At 62.5% G+C, this 19,959-nt stretch overlaps 1 protein-coding gene across 3 annotated transcripts in view; it reads right to left on the reverse strand.

The window, feature by feature from the left end:
* Window positions 1–206: 206 nt before the first annotated feature.
* Window positions 207–19,959, reverse strand: part of FIBCD1 (fibrinogen C domain containing 1) — a 32,110-nt gene continuing 12,357 nt past the window's right edge. For all 3 annotated transcript variants that reach the window (XM_082696506.1, XM_082696507.1, XM_082696505.1), the window contains 5 exons: window positions 17,856–18,015; window positions 17,349–17,485; window positions 5,981–6,077; window positions 1,998–2,177; window positions 207–1,545 (listed from right to left, as the gene is read on the reverse strand). In XM_082696506.1, the coding sequence (XP_082552632.1) occupies window positions 1,286–1,545; window positions 1,998–2,177; window positions 5,981–6,077; window positions 17,349–17,485; window positions 17,856–18,015 (834 nt within the window). In that variant the 3' untranslated portion in view covers window positions 207–1,285. The remainder of the gene's footprint in view (window positions 1,546–1,997; window positions 2,178–5,980; window positions 6,078–17,348; window positions 17,486–17,855; window positions 18,016–19,959) is intronic.

Consider the following 19,959-nt stretch of genomic DNA (forward strand, 5'->3'; position numbering starts at 1 on the left):
CATCAAATCCCCCCAGGTGGGAGCTTGGAAGAACAGCCCCGTGCTTGGTTCTGATGGCGAGGGCATCAGGGGCCCGGCACTATCCAGGAGGGGGGTTAGGGCTGCTCTTTTTGGCTGCTGACCTCAGGACCCGCAGTTGGGTAGGTGCAATGTTGCGGGGGATGATAGGACATTGGGAAGATTCGACGGAAGCGTGTGTCCAGTCCCCCTGTTTGCCCAGTGAGTCCCTCCCTTTCCCCGACCTGAGACGGCAGCACCCATAGTCCCCAGTAGGGGGCGGCCTCCCCACTGAGACAGCAGTCTCCGGGCGGACCCGGAAAGCGCTCCCAGACCCCCCTCCTGGTCCAGCCTCCACCTTGCAGGCCTGATGCCAGGAGACCCTAAGACCCTGGAAATTGGGGAGTGTGTGTGTGTGGGGGGGGTGATTCAAGCCCCACGGCAGCCCAGGAAATAGAGAGGTCCTGACGGGCCAGGCCGGGAGGGAGCAGGACCTGCCCCAGCGTCCCACAGGCAAGAGGACAGGGTGGGGTGGGGCTCCGGCTGCCCAGGAGGGCAGGAGGCTGGACACAGCAGCCCAAGGGACTGAGGACCTCCCAGGCCTGCGGGTAGAAGGCTGGGGGGAGCCCCGGGGAACTGGCCCTGGCCCCCTGGGGCTAGGAGTCCCCACAGACAGCTGTGCCCCAGCCTGGCCTGGAATGGTGGGCTACGGCGGCCAGCCCCACACCCCGGGCAGCCCTCGCCGCCACCACTCCCCACGGGCCTTGGGGAGAGGTGGGAACCCCGGGCACCATGGAACTGAAGGAGGGAAGCCTGGAGGGCCGGGAGGGCAGAGAAGGCCGGCCTCGGACCTGACTCAGAAAGATCCAAACAGTCCCTCTGTCCACTAAAAGGGCTGCAGGGGTGCCACCTGCCCCTTCTCTGTGCCCCCCAAGCACCAGGGGTTTGGACCAGCCAAGCAGAGGGGCCGGCCGGAGTGCCCGGAGGACTGCTGGCCGAGGGAAATCAAGACTCTTACCCCAGGAGCCAAAGTCTGGGCAGGCAAGATTTGGGGCTGTTAAGTGGGCCCTGCCCCAGGTCAGCAGAGGTCAGCTGGGGGGCGGGGACAGGGCAAAGGTAAGGTGCAGCCCCTCCAATGTGACACAGCAGGTCAGAGGAGAGGTAGGGTAGGGTCGGGCAGGGGATGGGGAGGGGTGAGGGGTGGGGAGTGGCGCAGGGTAGGGTTGGGTGGGGGATGAGGGGCGAGTGGGCAGGGGTGGCGCGGGTGGAGGGCGGGCGCCGCGCCCATCTAGCGGTCCTCACGGACCGGCCGGATCTTCATCTCCGAGAACTTGAGCGAGTACTGCCAGCCCGTCCAGGAGGACCACTCGATGCCGTCGGCGTAGGAGGCGTGTGCGCCGCGCAGGTACTGCCCGTTGAGGTTGGACGTGTGGCAGTTGCGGTACCACCAGGCGCCGCGGTAGAAGGCGGCGCAGTTGTTCTCCGAGTGGTCGCTGTCGCGGTCCTTGGTGGTGAACCTCATGCCGCCGTGTTTCAGGAGGGAGTCCCCTGCGTGGAGGCGCATACGTGCAGGCGTGTGTCCCGGGGACTCCCAGACATGCAGACCCTCACCCGGGCATGTGCACGCACGTCTGTCCCGACACACCCATGGTGTCTGTGTGGCTCGCGGGTCCACATAGGGCCACCTTGAGGGTCCACGGTCTATCCCTGGGTCCTGGCGGTCTCTGTTCCCCCTCCCCGCCTTTCATACACTCCCTGTCCTGGCCATGCCTCCCCTTGAGAAGAGAAACCCAGCCCAGAGGGGTGCGGCCACCCCACTTGACAGGTCCAGCAGAACCCAAGCCCCTGGCACCCTGATTCCCGGCTCGGGGCTCACTTTGCTCATCTGCAGAATGGGTGAACGACTCGGGTCCTGCCGTTTCATGCTGTTGGGGTGAGGGCCAGGCGGGACTTGAAGGAGGAAGCCAGAAGTGCCAGACCCCTGTGGCCTGGGATCCTACCTGCCGTGCCCGAGTAGTCGGCCACGGTGAGCGGGTACCCGTCTTCCTCGGGGTCCACGGAGAACAAGCCCACAGCAAAGCTCCCATAGCGGGCATAGGCTGTGCCGTTGTCGAAGTCCTCCAGGTCCACGTGGAGCTCGTACGTGGCCTGCGTGGTCAGGGCGTGGATCCTCCTGAGCCCTAGAGTGAGGGGAAAATGGCTGAAGTCGGGGGGCTTACAAGGGGACCCCCACAGAGGGAACTGAGGAGACCCAAGAGCCCAGTTCACGCGGCTGGCGACAGGAAGGTTTGCGCCGTCAGCCCCGGGCTGTGTCTCTCCTCCGGCCGGCCTGTGTTTGGCAAGAAACTGAGGACTCACCGTTTCTCTGTTTGCTTTAAGTCATTTCCAAATGTTTGAGTGGAAGGTTAGTAGAAAGACGGCAGGAGTCCGAAGGAACCTGGAAAATCTGGGTTGAGGGTGACAGCACCTCTTACCCTCACTCCCGCTCTGGGCTCCAGCCGGAAGGGATCTGGTGCTTGTATGCACTGCCCTGAACCTGGCCTCTGAGTCTTTGCACATGCTGTTCCCTCTGCCCAGGACACTTTTCCCTACTCATCCCGGTTGGGTTTTGTTCGTGTTCAGGACTCAGCTCAGGAAGGCTGCCTGGCCTCCTGCCTGGATTGAGGACCTCTGCCCGCCGGGAGCTCCCCCTCTCGTGTTTCTCATTCTGTGTCCCCACTGCCTGTTTCCTTGTCTGCTCCCCCCGCCCCATACACAGCGTGGAAGCTCACGACTAACTCCCAGCATCGGAGTGCGGCTCGGTACACAGTAGGCACTCAACAAATGCTGGCTTAGCGGCTGAGCAGCGGAAGGCGGGGTCTGAGTCCCCTGCTGGCTCCAGGGCCTGGCCCCCGCGCCCCAGCGTCCCTCGCCCTCTCTCCCTCCCTCACACACTCACGTTCAAGGTGCTTCCCTGCCACTTTGATTACCTCTTGATTAAGAGGGCGTTTAATTAAAATTACAAGTTATCAGCATCTAGTGACATTTCATCAGCCTCTCCCTCCTGAGCTCCAGACACCCCGCAGGAGGGTCAGGGTATAATAGTGCAAGCTAAGGGGGCGAGAAGACCGTGTGGCCCCTTCCCCATCCAGGCCAGAGGGAAGCCTCAGGCCCACGGTCCAGGGCCAGCGCGAAGGAGAGCCACCCTGAGCAGTGAATGGCCTTGTCCGAGGCAGACCCCACCCCGGCTCTCCAGGCAGCATCCCCAACCCCCGCCCCGTCCTACTTTCCCAGGACCGGGATTTGAGAGCAGAAGGGTCTCATCCCCCTGCCTCTCTCTGCTCATCCTTGGGCTCCCCCTCGGGGGGCACCAGCGTGCACCCCAGCTTGGGCACCTGTGCCCCCGGCCTTCCGGGGCCGAGGTGAGGGGCCACGAGGGCTCCACATGCTGTAAAGGGCAGGCCGGGGACAGTGATGACAACTGCCCACCCGCTGGACGGCCCTCGCAAATGCCAGCCACCATTCCGAGCGCTTCACGCGGCGTAATGAATCCAGTGGAATTAGAATGAGTCCAATTTAATTAAAGAATCCCTGTACAGCTCTTAGAACAGGGCCTGGCCCACTGCACACATTATCCAGGTGTTTGCTGCTGCTGTTGGGATCAGCGAGGCAGGGGCCCTGTTGTCGCTGCCTGACGGCTGAGCCTGGGGCACAGGGAGGTTAAGGGACAGGCCCGGGTCACACAGCTGGGGAGTGGCAGAGCTGGGATTTCAACCCAGGCAGACCTGCCTGGACTCCTTGCTCTTACTCAGTTCTCGTCCAAGACAAACAATCCGATCCAGGGAGAGGGCAAGAGGGACACCAGCCCAGCAGGAACACTTGAAGATTCCAGATTCCTTTCCCCCACTGAGTGGTTGCTGGTGCCCAAAGGCCCACCATTAGCACGCCGTTCCTCCGGGCCAAGCCGTGCTCCTCCCCGTGCCCAGGAGGGGCCCCTAGCAGGGTGCCCTGAAGGAGGGGCAGGGTGGAGCCCCGAGGGTCCTCTGCTGTCTTCACCCTTCTTCCCACAAAGGCCACCTCCTGCTCTCCCTCTCTCTTCACTTCTTGCGTCTCTCCAACCCCCCTGCTTTGCTGGGCTCCTGGATGCTGAGCTGAGATCGGACCCCACCCCCATCAGAGCTAGAGGGAGAGGGAACTGGTGGGTTAAAATGGAGAGGAAAAATACTTAGACCCCCAGACCTCTCCCCCTCCCCCCCGACAAACTCCCAGATGGATTAAAGATCTGAACCTAACACAAACACTCAAAAACATTAAAAAAATAAAAAGGAGACATCTTTGTAAAACTGGGAGGGAAAAGCAGGGCCTAAAACCCAGAGGACATGAAGGAAAAGACCGGCAAGCCTCGGCTACATCAAATTTTAAATGTCTAGGAAATAAGCAATACTTTTACAAAAAAAAAAAAAGAGAGAGAGACTGAAAGACAGGTGACCAGAAGTAAATACATATCATGGGCACCTGACAAAGAATCAATAACCTTAATATATAAAGAGCTCCCATAACTCAATAGGAAAAGACAAAACACTAGGTGGGAAGGTGAGAGGGGAGCATGGAAAGGCAGAGGGAGGGAAGGGCCAGGGGAGTTGAGGCTTGAGTTGACATTCTCCTCAGGGCTCCCCGTCTGCCGGGAGCTAATCAAGGCCCCGCTTAAATGCTTCCTCCCGCACCTTCCGTGGCCGCTGATAGATTTCAATTAAGATGCGGTGAGTGGCGGAGTCACCAACACTGGTCCAAGGAGGTGGGTGGTGATGCGGAAACAGGGCCCCCACCGGGCCACCCTCTCCCCATCTGACACACCCACCCAGGTGGGCGGCAGGGGAGGGGTCTTCCCACCCAGAAGGTCCTGTCCCGCAGCCCCTCCCCTGCCCCTGCTCTCACTGGTGCAGTTCAGGGTGTAGTTTAAAGCTTCTGAATCCTGCTCAGGTTCCCTCCATCCCAAGACTCACATACACACCTCTCGTTCCGGGTCTCGCTTTGCTCCCCCATAAAAGGGGAGGACAATGCAGGCCCATCCACCGTCTTAGGGTAGGTGCGAGGTGTCAGGGTCGAAGTCTACAGAATGGGCTTGGCATACAGGAGGTGCCCGCTAAATAGAGACTCGAGGTAATAAAGTTCTGTAGCTGGTCCCTGCCTGGTAACGGGACACTGGCGGGCAGGGCAGGGGGGTGGCCAGGACAGAGAGGGTCCTGCCCTCGTGGGTCCCTCGGGGAGAAGGACATTAGGCCAATGACACTGTAGATCACCACCCAGGTACCTCTGGCCAGGGGGGCAAGTGGTCACGGGCCTGGTCCCACCCCTGGGACTGACCCCGTCTTTCCCCCAGAAATTCCCCTGAAACTCCTACAGGCCTAGGACCTTCCTGACCCCCACCTGGGAGCCCAGCCCTCCAGACGGGGCTCCCCACCAACCACAGGCCTCACACCTTCGTTCCCACCTCCTCTACCTCCTGCCTCAGCCCTGCGGGGGAGCGCTCCCAGATACCCGGCTGCGGGGACGTCAAAGTGGGGCCCTGTGCTGTGGGGTGGATGAGCCCATTAACGTGGGGTGGGTCCAAGGCTGTGGGTTTTACTTTATTTCATAAAGTGTATTTATTTACATCCTCTCTACACCCAAGCTGAGGCTCGAACTCAGGACCCCGAGATCAAGAGACCCACGCTGCTCCGACTGAGCCAGCCAGATGCCCCGATTTTAACGTATTAAAAATATCAATGGGGTGACTGCCAATGGGGGCACAGGGCTTCTTTTAGGGGTGGAGATGTTCTGGAATTAGGTAAGGGCGAGGGTCACCCAACTCTGTGAATGTACTACAAACCCCTGAATTGTGCTTTAAGACGGTGAATGCTATAGACAGACTAAAAAAACCCAGACCAGGTGGGGAGGGCGCGTTCCCGCGGGCTGCGGTGCACGGACACACAGCAGCCTGCCCTGCTGGTGTCCCGGCTCTCACCTAGCCAGTGCTCCCCCGTGAGCTTGCCGAAGCCGTCCCGGTACGCTTCCCAGCCTCGGAAGAAGTTCACGGAGCCGTCCTCCCGGCGCTGGAACACCTGCGAAGGACGGAGAGCTGGTGTCTGCCCTCCCGGGACCCCAACCCCAACACGTGTCCCCTGCTCCACTCGCTCCTTTCGGCCGCCTGCCTGCTTGGGGCGGTCGTGGGGCCTGGAGCAGAGCAGGGACTCAAGGACCTCACGATGGCCCCAGGCAGGACTGACTAAATGCCCCCAGACCTCCCCAAAACGTCCCCCCAGGAAGGAATCACGGTGGACGGGGCTGGAGTAAACGCAGCTTCTAGGCTCACCTCGGCTGCCTCACGGTGGGACCTGGGACTGGTCCCAACCCCGGCTTCGGCCTCACTTTCCCTACAGGCCAAATAAGAAGGGTGGGGAAGGGCCCTAATACCTCTTCCCAGGTCGAAACAAAACTGGGCAAAAATCCATTCTCGAGTTTTGAAGAACCGAAAACACAACGCGCGCCCAGGCCCGGCCTCCGGAGCTCCATCTCCCGAAACAAGGCTGGTGGAGTCACGCACGGCCTCCCCAGAGAAGCGGCCCCGGCGGGGGGGGGGGGGGGGGACCAGTGGGGGCCTGGGGGACCGGAGCCCCAGCCGCTTCCGGGGGTGGGCACGGGAGTCCACAGCCCGCAGGGATCTGACTCCGGACCAACGAGCAGCCGCGCTGCGTCTGTAACTCATGTTAATAACATCCGCGAGTTGGGAGTCAGGAATCCCATCGGTTAAATTGCTTTGAAATAAGTGCCACGCTGGGCCAGGCCCGAGCTGCCGCGAGTGTTTACAGGATCCGCTGACAGTCCTGTTCCCGGCTGCCCCGTTCCAGCTCGTTCTGTGTAACAAGCCTTTTCCTCGCTCATGTGCCGCGGCAGCACCGGCGCCCCCACCCGGCCCCCTCCATCTGTGCCCACGAGCCAGGCGGTAGAGATCGGGCTGCGAGCTGCCGCTTTCCTGACGAAGCAGCCTGATTTCAGTCGCCCGGAACCGTCCTCCTGCTCAGCACGGGTCCCCGGGGACCCCGATCTCGGTCACAGCCTTTGCTCAGCTGTGACGTCAGGGAGTGGCCGGCCTCCCGTCCCTCCTGTCCCACGTCGCAGACCTGGCCAGTCCCCGATGGGTGCAAGTGCTCCGAAGGGACTGGCTGGGGAAGGAAGTTCGATCGGGCTCCGAGAGATCTGAGAGGTGCTGGGCCGAGGTATTGACGGCCCGATTGGGACCCTGAGCACGTGCCCTTTGAAAGGCTTAATCCTGGCAGAAGCGCAGGCGCTCCCGGGAGAAGTCTCGAGAAGGCAGCAGGCGGCAGGAGCCTGTTTCTGCCGGAGGGGGAGAGAGGCGGGGGGGCCGGGGAGGGTGGGGGGGCGACAGTCAGGACCTGGGCCCTGCCGCTTAGAGCGCCGGCCACTGGTCCACCTCTCTGTCCTTGGGGGGTCACAGCGGCACCTCCCCTGTGGGCCCTGGCGGTCCACGGAGAAGACACTCAGGGCCAGGCACACAGCTGGTGCTCAGCGCGTGCCGGCTGCAGGAGAACGACAGCACCGAGCCCCAGGCCAGGCCGGGGGTCTCCCCTCCACCCCTCCCTGTCAGCCCCCGTCCCAGGAACACCCTGCTCTTCCTTCCAGACTCGGGCCTTACGCACATCCACCCTGAGCCGCCTGGGAGCCCACCGGGTGCCTCCATCATCCATTCAGATGCGCCAGAGATCCTCTCCCTTAGGGCAGAGGGACACAGGGGACCCCCCCACCCCAACCAGATGGGAAGCAGGACCGCTCTACGACGGGGGGACAGTGGATATGACCGGCACGGCCGGCTGCGGGAGGGGAGCCCAGGGTGGGCCTGGAGGGGGGCAGGGTCCTGACCACAAGTGTGGCCGTGTGGCCTGGGGACATCACTCCTCCCCTCTGGGCCTCGTTGGTCCTCACTCGCTAACAAGCCAGGCCTGTCCCCCCAGGGCCCCAGGGAAGGATAAATGGCAGGACCCTGGTCCTGTTATCCCCACCGTCGTATTTTTCCTGTCACTGCTGTTAGGGGGGTGGTCTGCTGGGCTTTGGGCACAGGCAGGGTGTAAGCCCTGGAAGATGAGACAGACGGACCGAGTGCTCAAGGTGGGCTGCCGCGCACAGCTGGCCATGGCTGATGCCGGGGCCGAGGCCCTCTCACTGAGTCCCTCTCACGTTCTTACTCACGGAATCCATACCCCAACCCTGTTCTCCACCCCCTCATCCTCAGAGTAGACAGAAGCTTGGACACCAGCCGGAAGTCGGGGGGGCAGTGAGCATGGGGGGGTCGGACCCACCCCTCACGCCCGCAGCCGAAGGCCAGGCTGGACACCAGCAGCCAATGTCCCCCCTCAACGTCATTCTCATTTGCCACTGACCAGCCCCAGGAGGTGCCTCCTTGTCCCCCCGCCAGGGCTTTTAAGTCGACCTCTGACTTCTGTCCGCCCCTCTCTCCCCTGCCAGGTACAGGCCGGGGCCCGACTGGGGCTCAGCCTGGGTGCGTGATCAGCGGGTGAGAGCTCAGGATTTAGGGGCTACCCGGGCGCCCCCCCCCGCCTCTCTCTCGCCCCAGGGACAGTACCCCTCAAGCAACCACGAGGGGAGACGCTCCCAATGAGATGATTTGAGTCTACACCCGCTGAGAAGCCACCACGACTGTGCGCCCACGTGAGCGTGTTCACCCGTGACCCGTGAGCCACCCCGGGAATGGCCCAGATACCTCCATGAAGACGCTTTGCAGAAGCGGCACTTAGACTTGATGCCCAGGACCCCGGGAGAGGCAGGTGACATCATGGCACACACACTCACAGATGTTCGTATTGGAGACAAATCTTCCTGCACTGACACTTGCCCTTTGAGATATGGCTCTCTGGATGCTGCCGGCCCTCGACGTGGGCCTTCCTGCCTCCTGGGCTGAGTGACAGCGGGAGCCGGCCTGGCCGGGATCTCGGGCAAGGCACCCGGGCCCGCCCACAAGCCAGTCCCTGCTCAGTGTGGCCCACGGTGTCCAAGAGCCCTCGAAGCCACAGACCGGCTGCCAGTTCTCCAATGTTTGCAGGAGTCGGCTCTCTCTGACTCAGAGGCCCAGGCTGGGCCACAGCTGGACCTCCGGGACGCTGGCTGGACGGATGTCACCAAGCAGAAGGCCTTCAATTACAGAGCAAGGGTCAGCCAGACAGGAAGGCGGAAGAGGGAGCGAGCACAGGACGGAGGGAGCCACTTCCCGGCCACCTGTCCCAAAAGAACATGAATCCCACTTAGGCCAGAAAAATCAGGGGGGTGGGCAGAAAGAGGTAGGGAAACAAAAGAATGCCTTTGGAGGCTCAAATCTTCACGGGTCCGGCTCCCGGGCGTCTCCCTTGGGTTTCAGCAGCCAAGTGACCGAGGCAGGATGCCAGCCACCGGCCGGCCGCTCGAGCAGGTGGCACGTAGGAAGACAGACAGAGCGTGTTTTCTTGATGCGGCTTCTCAAAAGCCAGTGCCTGTCGCCCGGCGTGTCTTCCAAGTACTGCTTGGGGGCTCTGCCAAGGGAGGGCTGGGCCCACATGGTCCCGCAGATGGTGCCGGGCGGTTCCAAAGGAAGGAGCGGCAGCATTTTGGGCGGTGGCAAGCCGGGGGGTGGGGGAGCAGAGTGGCCGATGGTCCCGCGTTTGTCCGCCGGGCTCCAGGGGCCCGTCTTGTGCTCCACGTCTCTGGGTCACGTCTCTGCCGGGACCCCCTCCTCGGATGGGCCCTGTTGGACTGGCTCCTTGTCTGCCGTGGGGCTAAGAGCCAGAGGCACATCGTGGACGCCCCGGCCTGGCTCCGTGGTCTCCCCAGCCCAGAGGGCTCTGTGCTCCCGTTTGGCGAATGAGCAGGCCAAGTGCTCGAGGTGGGGTGACCACTGCAGAGCGGGGACACCCTCAGTGCTGAGGGGGTGTGCCTTGCATCCCCAGGCCTGTAAGCCCACTCGGCCCTCAGCGCAGCTGAGCTGGGCCAGCCCCAGGAAGTGCCCTTGGGTGGCCCCTGGGAGACCAAGTCTCATGGGGATTTCCAGCAACAGGCCACGTGTCCTCCTAAGTCTGGGCTTCTCTCTTCTGCAGAACGAAAAGCTTGCTGCTCCAGGCCCTGTGTGCCAAGCCTGGGCTCCCAGGCTGACTCAGGCCCTCAGAAAGCTCACAGCCTCGGGAGAGGAGGACACAGAAGCCAGCAGTCACAGGGCTGGGCAGCTCCTAACGTGGCCTGCTCCTTCTGTGCCTATGCCTGTTCTCTTACTATCAAACGGGTCATACGAGCTCCGACCCACAAAGACTCGGTCATGGTTACCAGCGCTGAGGGGATGCACATTAGTCCAACATGGTGACAATTGTTGGTACATTTGCTGGGAGCTCAGAGGGGGTTGGGGCCTCTGCTGGGGTGGGCTCCAGGGGGGCTGCCTGGAGTAGGAGACAATCAACTGAACTGCTTATTGAGCAGGGCCTTGGCAGGTGGTCAGAGAGGCCAAGAGATGGGCGCTCGCTGGGTGGGTCCAAACCCTATGAGATGGGAAGGGAGTGTCTCTGCCTCTTCAAGAGCCCCCAGGAGGCAGCATCTGGGACCTTCCCAATACTCGGGTGAAGCTGCTGACGAAATCCCTTGCCAGGCAGATCTAGTGGGTTGTGCAGCTTCGGGGTCCACCAGCCCCCAGACCTCCTGGGCAGGCGAGTCTGGGCCGGGCAGGGGCAGGGCGTTGAGGCCGAGGCGGATTCTTGTTTCTAAGGAACAAAGAACTTGGACGGGCCATGTAGTCCTTCAAAGGCGGCCGCTGCGGAGGCTCTGCCCACTTTCCCAGGCGGCCGTGGTTCCTCGAATCCTTTCTGGGCACCTCTGGGCCATGCCCCCAGGGTGCTCCCCGGGCTTGCTGGCAGGAGCACAGGTGCAGAAGGCCCCGGATTTCGAATCTCAGCTCTGCCTCTCGCGGGCCGTGTGACCTCAGACGAGTCACAGCCCCCCTTCCAAGCCTCAGTTTCCCTCTCTGTAAAGAGGAGCCAGCAGCAGTCCCCTCGCCACCCCTGCCGGGCTGCAGGGAAAACGCGCCGTGAAGAAGCAGCGTCAACAGGGCGCACACAGTAGGTCTAACCAACGGCCCCTCCCTCCCCTTCAGAGCCAGCTGCCAAGCCCAGAAGGAAGCGGTCCTCCTCCTTGTTTTTGACTGAAAATGGTACCCCCGGGCTTGGCGCCCCGCCATGCTTCCCGGCTTGGCAGTCGGTGCCTGCCGGCTCCTGGCAAACGGTGCTCGGAGCTGCCATTTATCAGATGCTGAGCTCCCCGGCGAGTCCCGCGCGTGCTGCCCTGTTTTACGTTAAAAGTTTACAAAATCCAAACTGCTCTGGGCGGAGGCAAGCTCTCTCCGAGCACACCGGTCGAGGGGACGTGGGGCTGTCGTCTTGCTCATGCATGAGGGCATATAGCCCCAAAGACCCCCCAGGGCAGCGGGGAGCCGGTGCCGAGCCGCGCCGCGGCTTGGGGACACCATGGCCCGCTGATGTCGGCAGCAAGGACAGGCTGAAGCTTTAGCCCGTGTAGGGACGAGGGTCCCACCCACCGCCCGGCTGTCCAGCCTCCCCGGCTGGGCGGCCCGGGAAGCTTTTCATCTCTCCCAGAGCCTGATCCCACCGCCAGGCTGGCGGTGGCTCCTTTGATGTTTTGCAAGTGAGGGAGGGATTCTCCTCCTTGCCTGGGGAGCCAGGCGGGGAGGGACCGTTTCTCTCACAGCGAAGCCAATTAGCAGCATATCTGAGCCGCTGACCTCGCGACAGTAACGCGCCTGGCAGAGCGTGCGGCCACCGTGCAGAACGGGGCGTGGGCCGCTCCGCTCGCGGTGCTGGGAGCAGGCGACGGGCGCCGTGAATCCCAGTGGGGGCGCAGAGCCAGATCGATCCCACGGCGGGTTCCTGCCGCTGAGATGCTGACCTGGACCTGATTTCCGTGACCCCAGAGGTAATTATGCAAAGGCGAGGGAGGGGACCAGCAATCAGGCCTGGTGACAGAAGTGCTGTGAGCAGATGTCGGCGGGGGGCAAGGCTGTGCCTCGGGGCAGAGAGGCAGAGAAGTTGGGGCGGGGGGTGGCCGTCTGCAGAAGCCCAGCAGAACCCTCCTCTGACCACGTGAAACCCACACCATCCCCTGCAAGGCGTCCGCACAAGCCACAAGGGCCACATTGGAGGCTGAATGCGGAAGGGGGCGCCCCAAGAGGGGATGTGACCTTCCAGCCTCACGCGGCCCGCTGGGAGGTGAGGTGAGCCGGAAACAGCCAGCTCCATCCCACGCATCGCCTTCCGAATGAGGAAATCTGCTTCTGTTTTGACGAGACTTGCCTTTAAACACCGGGCCTGTGAGGATCCTGCAGGAGGGAACCGGGTTCCTCTGTTCGCGGGAGTCCCGAGGCTCAGCCTGGACGCCGGCTCCCCTGCGCCCCGCTCACCGGGGAAGAGCCCGCGGAGGCTTCTGACTCTCCCCCCACATGAACGGGGCTCAGTGAGGTGAACTGTCCTTGCTAAGTGTCGGTGGTCACGTGTGTGACGAGGGGCAGCAGCTGGACAGGAAACCGCTTGGTCACACCTGTACCGAGAAGGCCCCTGGTGGCCGGGCCCCGGTGGGCAGAGGCTTCCCAAAGGAGGCCCCTCACCCCGAGTCACAGGTCGGCAGGACGGGGTCCTTCCTTCCTGCCTCCCTCCTCCTTTTCTGGGGCCGGGGTGAGTGCCCGTGTCAAGTTCAGGAGTGACCCTGACAATCGGCGCGACCCCGTGTGGCCCGGATCGCTGTGGGCTTTGGGGCCTGTGGAGAGAAGGTCGCGATGCAGCCGAGGCCGGTGGCCACATCAGCCAAAAGGCCACCTTGTGTGTGTGCCCACCGGCCTCGGGGGCCTCCCCACCCAAGGAACCACACGTGGCCTCTTTCCCACCCGGCAGTTCCTGCTCACCACAGCCACAGTCCAGGGCCCACAGAATTCACACGCCCCAAACTACTCCCCCACAGCCGCCGTGCCCTTGGCCCCGAGTCTCTGGGCCACTCCCCACCTGGGGAAGCCCGGTCAGCCCTCGGAACGTGCCCGCAGCCGCACACGACCCAGCCCCTGGCCGCCTCCCTCCTCCGGCCCCTGCCCCCTCGAGCTCCGAACACCAGCGGACAGAGCCCACACGGGCCCAGACCCAGCGCTACCCCGTCCCCACAGACCTCTGCCCGGCTGTTCCCTTTGCCTGGAACCTGGTCTCGCCCCGCCCCCCGGGGCCAGGACCTCCCTGTCCAGAATCTCTAGAATCTTCCCTGCGCCGCCCCAGGCTGGGTTAGGGGCTCTCCTCTGGGGTCCGCCGCCCCCACCCCAGCCCTACAGCCCTCACACAGGTAAGCTCATCCACCAGCTCCCCACCAGGCCGGGAGCTTTGCTCTTGGCCCCCCCAGCCTGCGGTTGGCACTCGGTGGTTGAAGGGTTCAGGGTCCCCGTGTGACGGCCGGCTGCACAGACACGCGCGAGGGCCTGTGGTCTTTAAGCCGTGAAGCACCTGCAGGTGCCCAGCCTTGCCCGGTCCGGCCTCACCGGGAAGCAGGCCCTGGCTGCCGCGTCCAGCCCCAGATGCCCTGGCCGCCAGGGAGAGCCATCCGGCGTCGGCACGCGGGGCCTGGCAGCTCAGACACGGGGTCTAACGAGGATGGATGGTACCAGGGTTCGGAGAGGCAGCCGCGGGCTCCTTCCCAAACAACGATTGAGTTTCCGAGAGATTCCGTGTGGCAGGGAGGTGATCCTGACAGATGCCCAGAGGTATCTGGGCAAAGATTGCTTTTGACGGAAGCCCAAATGGATATTAACGTCTATCGGCCTCGCAAACACTTCTCAGCCAAGAGCGGCCTTCCTTCCACGGCCCCTGATCCAGGTGTCTGAGCAGGAGGGCAGGTGGGGTAGGGGGTCCGCTGTTCCTCATCGGCTCCCCGGTAATGGGCCCTGAAGCCCGGGCCCTGCGTATTACCCGCCTCCCGGCCCAGATCCTCATCCACTTCCGGGGAGACGGGCTTGGGAGATGCGAAGCCTGGGCTTGCACCTGGGTCTTTCATTAAGCCTGTCCTAACCCTTAACTCTGATTTCTGGGCTTTGGCTCCTACGTAGGTGCAGCTCTGCCTGCTGAGGGGCTCCCAGAGGCAGACGCCATAACTCAGATGTTCTGAGTTAGGAAAACAAAAGAGCTTTTGGGCCCCAGACCGGACGCAGTACACTTAAGTGCTCTCCTCTGGAGCTTGAAGACATGTCTGCACGTTTGTCTGTCCCTGGGCCTTTGGGGGATTCTCAGCTGCCGACTCTGCCCTACAAATGCACTCGCCACCCCCCCACGGCCCACCTGCCTCACTCTGGCCTCCCCTGTCTCTGCCCCCACCCCCCCACCCCCGCTCAGGAGGCCGACCCCTCTCAAAACCGATGCTGGCTGCCCACACCTCCATATCCCACCACGCCTTCCCCCGGAGAAGCTTCCCTCTGCCCTCTGCCTGGCCATGGGCGCACCAGAAATCGTTACCACGCTCCTTGGTGAGAAATGGAAGGATAATGCCAACCTCTCCTCATGCCCCAAGTGCCAAGGGCAGAGACCTGGGGGGCTGCCTAGGCTCCAGCCGACCCGATACCCTGCTTCAGGCCCCCATGACTGTCCCCTGCACGATGGTCAGTGACCTCCTGGCAAAAAGCTCAGCAAAAGGGGTCAAGCACGTCCTGGTCCCGTTGGACGGCCGGGGCCTTGCACATGGTGTGGCCCATCATCCTAAATAGTGATCGTGCCACCCATGGGCCTGTGCCAAATGCCCCACAAGCATTTGCCGGAAGCCTTGGTCAACCTGACTGTCTTTCCCCATCTTCTGAGATTTGGGGAGGGTCACAGGCCTGTGGCCCAGGCCCCACCCATCAGCATAGCCCCTGGCCCAACGGCTGGGGAAGCAGAGGCGAGGACACAGGGATCTCTTTCAAACAACCTCAGACTGCACCCCGGGCCAGCACCCATCTTGGGGGTGCCTGTGCCCAGGGGTAGCTGTGCCCCGGGGGCCCTAACGCCAGCAGCCCGGGGGCAGTGGGGTTCCCACCTCGTCACCCGTGGCCAGATCTGGGGGGCTCCGTTCCTGGCGGCATGGCCCTGAGTTGGTTTCTCGGGCCTCCCAGCCTCCCTCCAGGACGTTTCCTTTTCTGCTTAAATCAGAGACTTTCTGTTGCTTGCAGTTAAAATCTCACAGTGAGGCAAGTGGGTATCCCCATTTACAGCTGAGGAAACTGAGGCTCAGAGGAATTAAGTAACTTCCCCAAGAGCAAACAGCAGGACTGGGAGCTACCCCGACATCTGTCTGTGGATATTGGAGCCCAAGCTCCCCACTGCATTGGCAAAACCTCGATCACAGGCCTGTCCGCAGCGTGAGCCAGCGGCCTCCTCCTCTCCCCTCTCCCAGCTCTGCTCTAGGATGCACGGTTAGGTTACAGATCCTGAAGCCTCCTTAAGCCATCTTCCTCTCTCCGGCACCCTCAGTAGCTCCCCAGTGCCCACCACAACCCCACAGCCTGGGACACTGACGCTGGTCTCTGGTCTCACTTCTTCACGCGCCATCCACCCCAGGTCGCTCCGTTCCCTGAAGAGCCTACGTGCTTCCTGCATCCCAGACCCTGGTTAGGTTGGTCCCTCTGCCTGGGGTACCTTCTCTGTCCTGCCCCCTTACTGCTCTCACCCACTTCTTACAGCGTATCTGCAAAGCCCCCCTTGTGCAGGAAGCTGGCACAGAGCCTCCCCTACCTCTGCTTACCGTGACCTCTTCCACCCAAAACCCTCACAGACTCCAAGTTCTCCAGGAGGACTGCAGTAGGGACTTCCCCATCTCTGTGCATCCCTGGGACACAGTAGGTGCTCAAGATTGTTTGCCCATTTATGAAACCAAATGTGAAGCCAGGAACCCTTAAAGTGTCGGTTGTACGAGCCCCGCTTTCCATGTCACTGGGCATCCCAACCATGGCCAACTTGGGGAGGCTGAGCAGCTTTCAGGGTGGAGGCAGATGTCCAGGGACAGTGGTACAGGTTGTTCACTGCTCCAGGGCACCTGGCCCACATTTATTCTCCTCACCAAGCCCAGTGTCCCAGGGAGGCCAAAAGGAAAGGACAGGCATTTTTAATTCACACGAAGTCACTCAAGAGCCAGTGGCAGCCCTGCTGAAGCCTGGCTCCAGGGCTGAGCTTCAGGTGAGGGTTGGAAGGCCACTGATTCGAGAGGGAGGGACAGCAAGCTCACTTCATCTCCCAGCTCTAGAATGGTGGTCAGCAAACCACAGCCCACAGAAGGACTCCTGCCCACTGCCTGTTTTTTAAATGGCTTGTGAGCCAAGAATGGTCGGGAACGTTTTTAAAGTTTTTTTAAAAAGCAAAAGAAAAAAATATTTAAAAATATCTTTGTGATAATATTTGAAGAATGCACAAACATTTTATGAAATTCCCATTTCGGCGTTCACGCATGTTACTAAAATGCTGCCAGGCCCATGCGTTTCCCTTGGCCGGTGGCTCCGGCATTCGCACGAAGGCAGAAGCCAGCAGTCGCCCCAGAGGCTGTGGGAGGCGACGCACGCAGACCCCACTCCCAGAAGGGGCTTCCCCACTAGCAGACCCAGAGACTCCCCGTTGCTCCACCCCCTTCTCCTAGCTCAGGGGAGATATCAGGGTCACCCACGGCCACCCCACCCCACCCTCCCATGGCCGTGGGGACATTTCGTTGTCCCTACTTCCCACCCAGGCAGTAAGTCACACCAGCTCCTTGCCGGGAAGCCCCTGGGATCTCTGGTCCCCGTAGGTGCCTCCCCTCCTTTCCTCCTTTGATCGCCTGCACACGTGCCATATATCGGACAACCTGAAGGACAGCGTCTACACAAGCTGGCCCTTGAGCTCTGGACAGCAAGAGGCTCCTGGTGCCGCGTTCCATGCCAAAGCCCATCCCCGACTTGCTCAGTGCTCAAGGGGAACCCCTGTGTTCCCGGAGACTCGAGGCTCGGGGAGCAGGAGGGGGCTCCATGGGCAGGAGACGGGGTCTAACATCTGCTCCCATGGGGGCCCAGGTTTCCACCCACAGCCTCTGCCTGCCCTGTGCCGCTTTCTGGAGGTGTGGGGTTCTTGGGGGTGAGATGAGGGGCAGGCTTGTGGGGGCCAGCGGCAAGCCTGGCCAGAGGCAGAAGGCTGGGTGAGGGGCTGCTCAGAGCACCCCAGTTCGCGGACGCCACCCTGTGGGTCAGCCCAGCCCACCTGGACCTCTGCAGGGCCCAGAGGAAGCGGACTGTGCCCCCCGGGGACACTCACCGTCCAGCCGCCGCCGTCGGTGCGCATGTCACAGTAGACCTGGAAGCCGGCTGGGTAGTGTGTGGGGAAGACCGAGTAAATGCCATCCTCCTGCTGCCCGCTCAGGAGCACGTCCAGACAGTCACGGGGCGGAGACCCTGAGACAGGGCCTGCTGTCAGGGCTGCGCAGGGCACCTGTGTCCCCACCCGTCCGCCTCTGTCCCTGGGTCTCCCTGGCTTGTCGGTCTGCCCTGCAGTGTCCCATGGGCTCCAAGGGACCAGCCTTGGGGGCAGACCCTGGGTGAGTGAGCCGCGCCGCCTCTCTGAAGGCCTTGCTGTCCCCATCTGGAAGATGGGCACAAGGGGCTGGGAAAGGACTCAACAGAAGGGTGCAGGTTGGGTGCTCGGGGCTGCCCGGCAGCAGGAAGCTTTCAGTGAACAGCAGCAGTGTGTGGGCAAGGGGCGATGGGGGTACACAGCTGGGCACCCAGGTCACCCAAGAAAGGCAGCCTCCCGCACCGCACTCACCGTTGGGGCAGCCGCGGGGCCACAATCCCCTGGCAGGTGGCCTCTGGAGGTCAGCTTTGATGCGGGGCCGGCCCACCCCTGGGTCCCTCTGCAGGCCATCTAGGACATCGCTGACCGAGTTCACCAGGTGAGCCATGTGGCCTTGACTCTCGGAGAGAAGCTGTGGGGCACAGGGGTGAGTGGAAGGGGCAGGGACTCCCGCCAGCCAGCCCCTGCCGGTATGGCCGACCCCTCCTGTGCGCCCCGCTGGGGCCCGATCTGAGGAGCTCAGTGTCTGTGTGTTCAGAGGACCGGGGCTCGTGTGGGAGGGGAGACGGAGGCTCCAGCAGAGAGCTGTGTCCTGCCGCACCCGGGCCCCGTCCTCCTCCGTCTCTGTGCCCCAGCCCAGGTGAGAGGACTAGAGAAAGTTCTACCGTGCAGGGGGAGGCGGCACCGGGCAAAGCTGGGTTCAATCCCAACCTGCCCATTTACCAGGTACACGTCGGGGGGGCGGTGAGTGATGTCACCAAGCCTCAAGGCTGGGCTGCCAGGGCTCCCTGTCGCAACCGCCACGGAGCCCAGTGACAGGGTGGGGACCCCAGGAGGGCACAAAGGACTTGGCCCACATTGTTACTCGGATGCAAAAGGCACCTTGCAGATTACAAAACACCCTCACCCGCAACAGTCTCTCCTGATGTCCAGTGAGGCTGCGAAGGCAGGGGTGGCAGTGCTGCGTGCAAACTGGGGGCCCTGGGATACCCCTCCCCCCACTTAGCCCCCATCCCCACTCCACATTCATGAGCCACGGCTCCGATGTCCACCACCTCACCTCTCCCCCACCGTATTGCCGGGAGGGAGGGCTTGGCTCGCTGTCCCCTTGGTACAGATGAGAAAACTGAGGCCCAGAAGGAGAAATCCCTAAGGGAGAACGACCTCGGGCTGCTTCCCCAGGGCTGACTAGCAGGAAAGGAACCTGGGGGTGGGGGCAGTACAAGTGGGGGGCAGTGGTCTGGCCCCAAACTCTGGTGTCAGTTCTGGGTTTTGACTCCGCCCCTCCTCCATTCACGGGGCCAGTGACCCTGGAGGAGTCACGGAACCCCCTTTCTGAACCAGCGTAACGGCACCTGTCTCTGAAGGGGGGTGGGGGGCGTTCACGGGAGCACATGTTCAGAGCACGAGGGCTCAGTCCGGGTTCCCTGTGTCATTCCGACCACTCGGCTGGGTCTGGGGGTTCGTAGCCAGCGTCGCACTGTCCGCCTCCCCCCATCCTGAGGGGCCTCTGGGCTGTGCCTGCTGCCTGAATGGTTTGGGGTCACCTCCCCCACCCCTCAATCTGGGAGGCTGCGGGACCATGAGGGGGGAGGCGGGGGGGGGGGGGAACGCGGAACCTGCTGGGGCTTCACACCCCAAACCTGTCACTTGCCAGATAATAGCTCGTTCGAGGAAGGAAAATAGAAATACACAGTGCCAGCAGCTTACAAAATATGATTCTTGGCTTGTCCAGAAGCAAGGGCCCTGCAAAAGCCTTTAGTTTCCCTGTCAGCTTTGCCTCTGCAGGGAGGGCTGAGGCCCAGGGCGGTGGGTGGGGGAGGGCACAGGGGTGGGCAGAGGGGCCACGGGGGCAAGGCGGTGGACCCCTCCCTGGGCCATCACAGCAGCGTCCCCTAGACAGGCCCCCTCGGGGGAGCCCCGTGGACCACATGGGTGCAGGCAGCCCCCAGAGTGGGGGCAGAGGGCAGCAGGCACCTGCTGGGTGTGGGCGGCAGAGATCACCAGGCTCGTTGGCTACGTCTCCAGGGTACGGCCCATCCTTCTGCCACAGGCAGACACACTCGAGAAACCCAGGCACAGCCCGCTCTTGCTGGCGGGCAGGGGAGACCTCAGTTTAAACCAGCAAATGATTAAAGTTGAAATGTACACATAAACATGCTCCGAATTAATAGGGAGAGTCAGTCCCCGCTCGCCGAGCTGCGCGCGCGTTAAAGAGGACTGGCAGCCGTTAGCGGCCGTGAAGTCCAGGCTGCTTCTGTTTCTTGCTCGGGGTCCTGGGCTTCCGCAGGGCACTCGGCCACTCCGAGCCTCCGTCTGCCCCTCCGTAGAATGGGCACCTCCTGGGGTGGGTGCT

The sequence above is a fragment of the Mustela nivalis genome (assembly GCF_964662115.1).
Source record: "Mustela nivalis genome assembly, chromosome: 13".
Classification (NCBI taxonomy): domain Eukaryota; kingdom Metazoa; phylum Chordata; class Mammalia; order Carnivora; family Mustelidae; genus Mustela; species Mustela nivalis.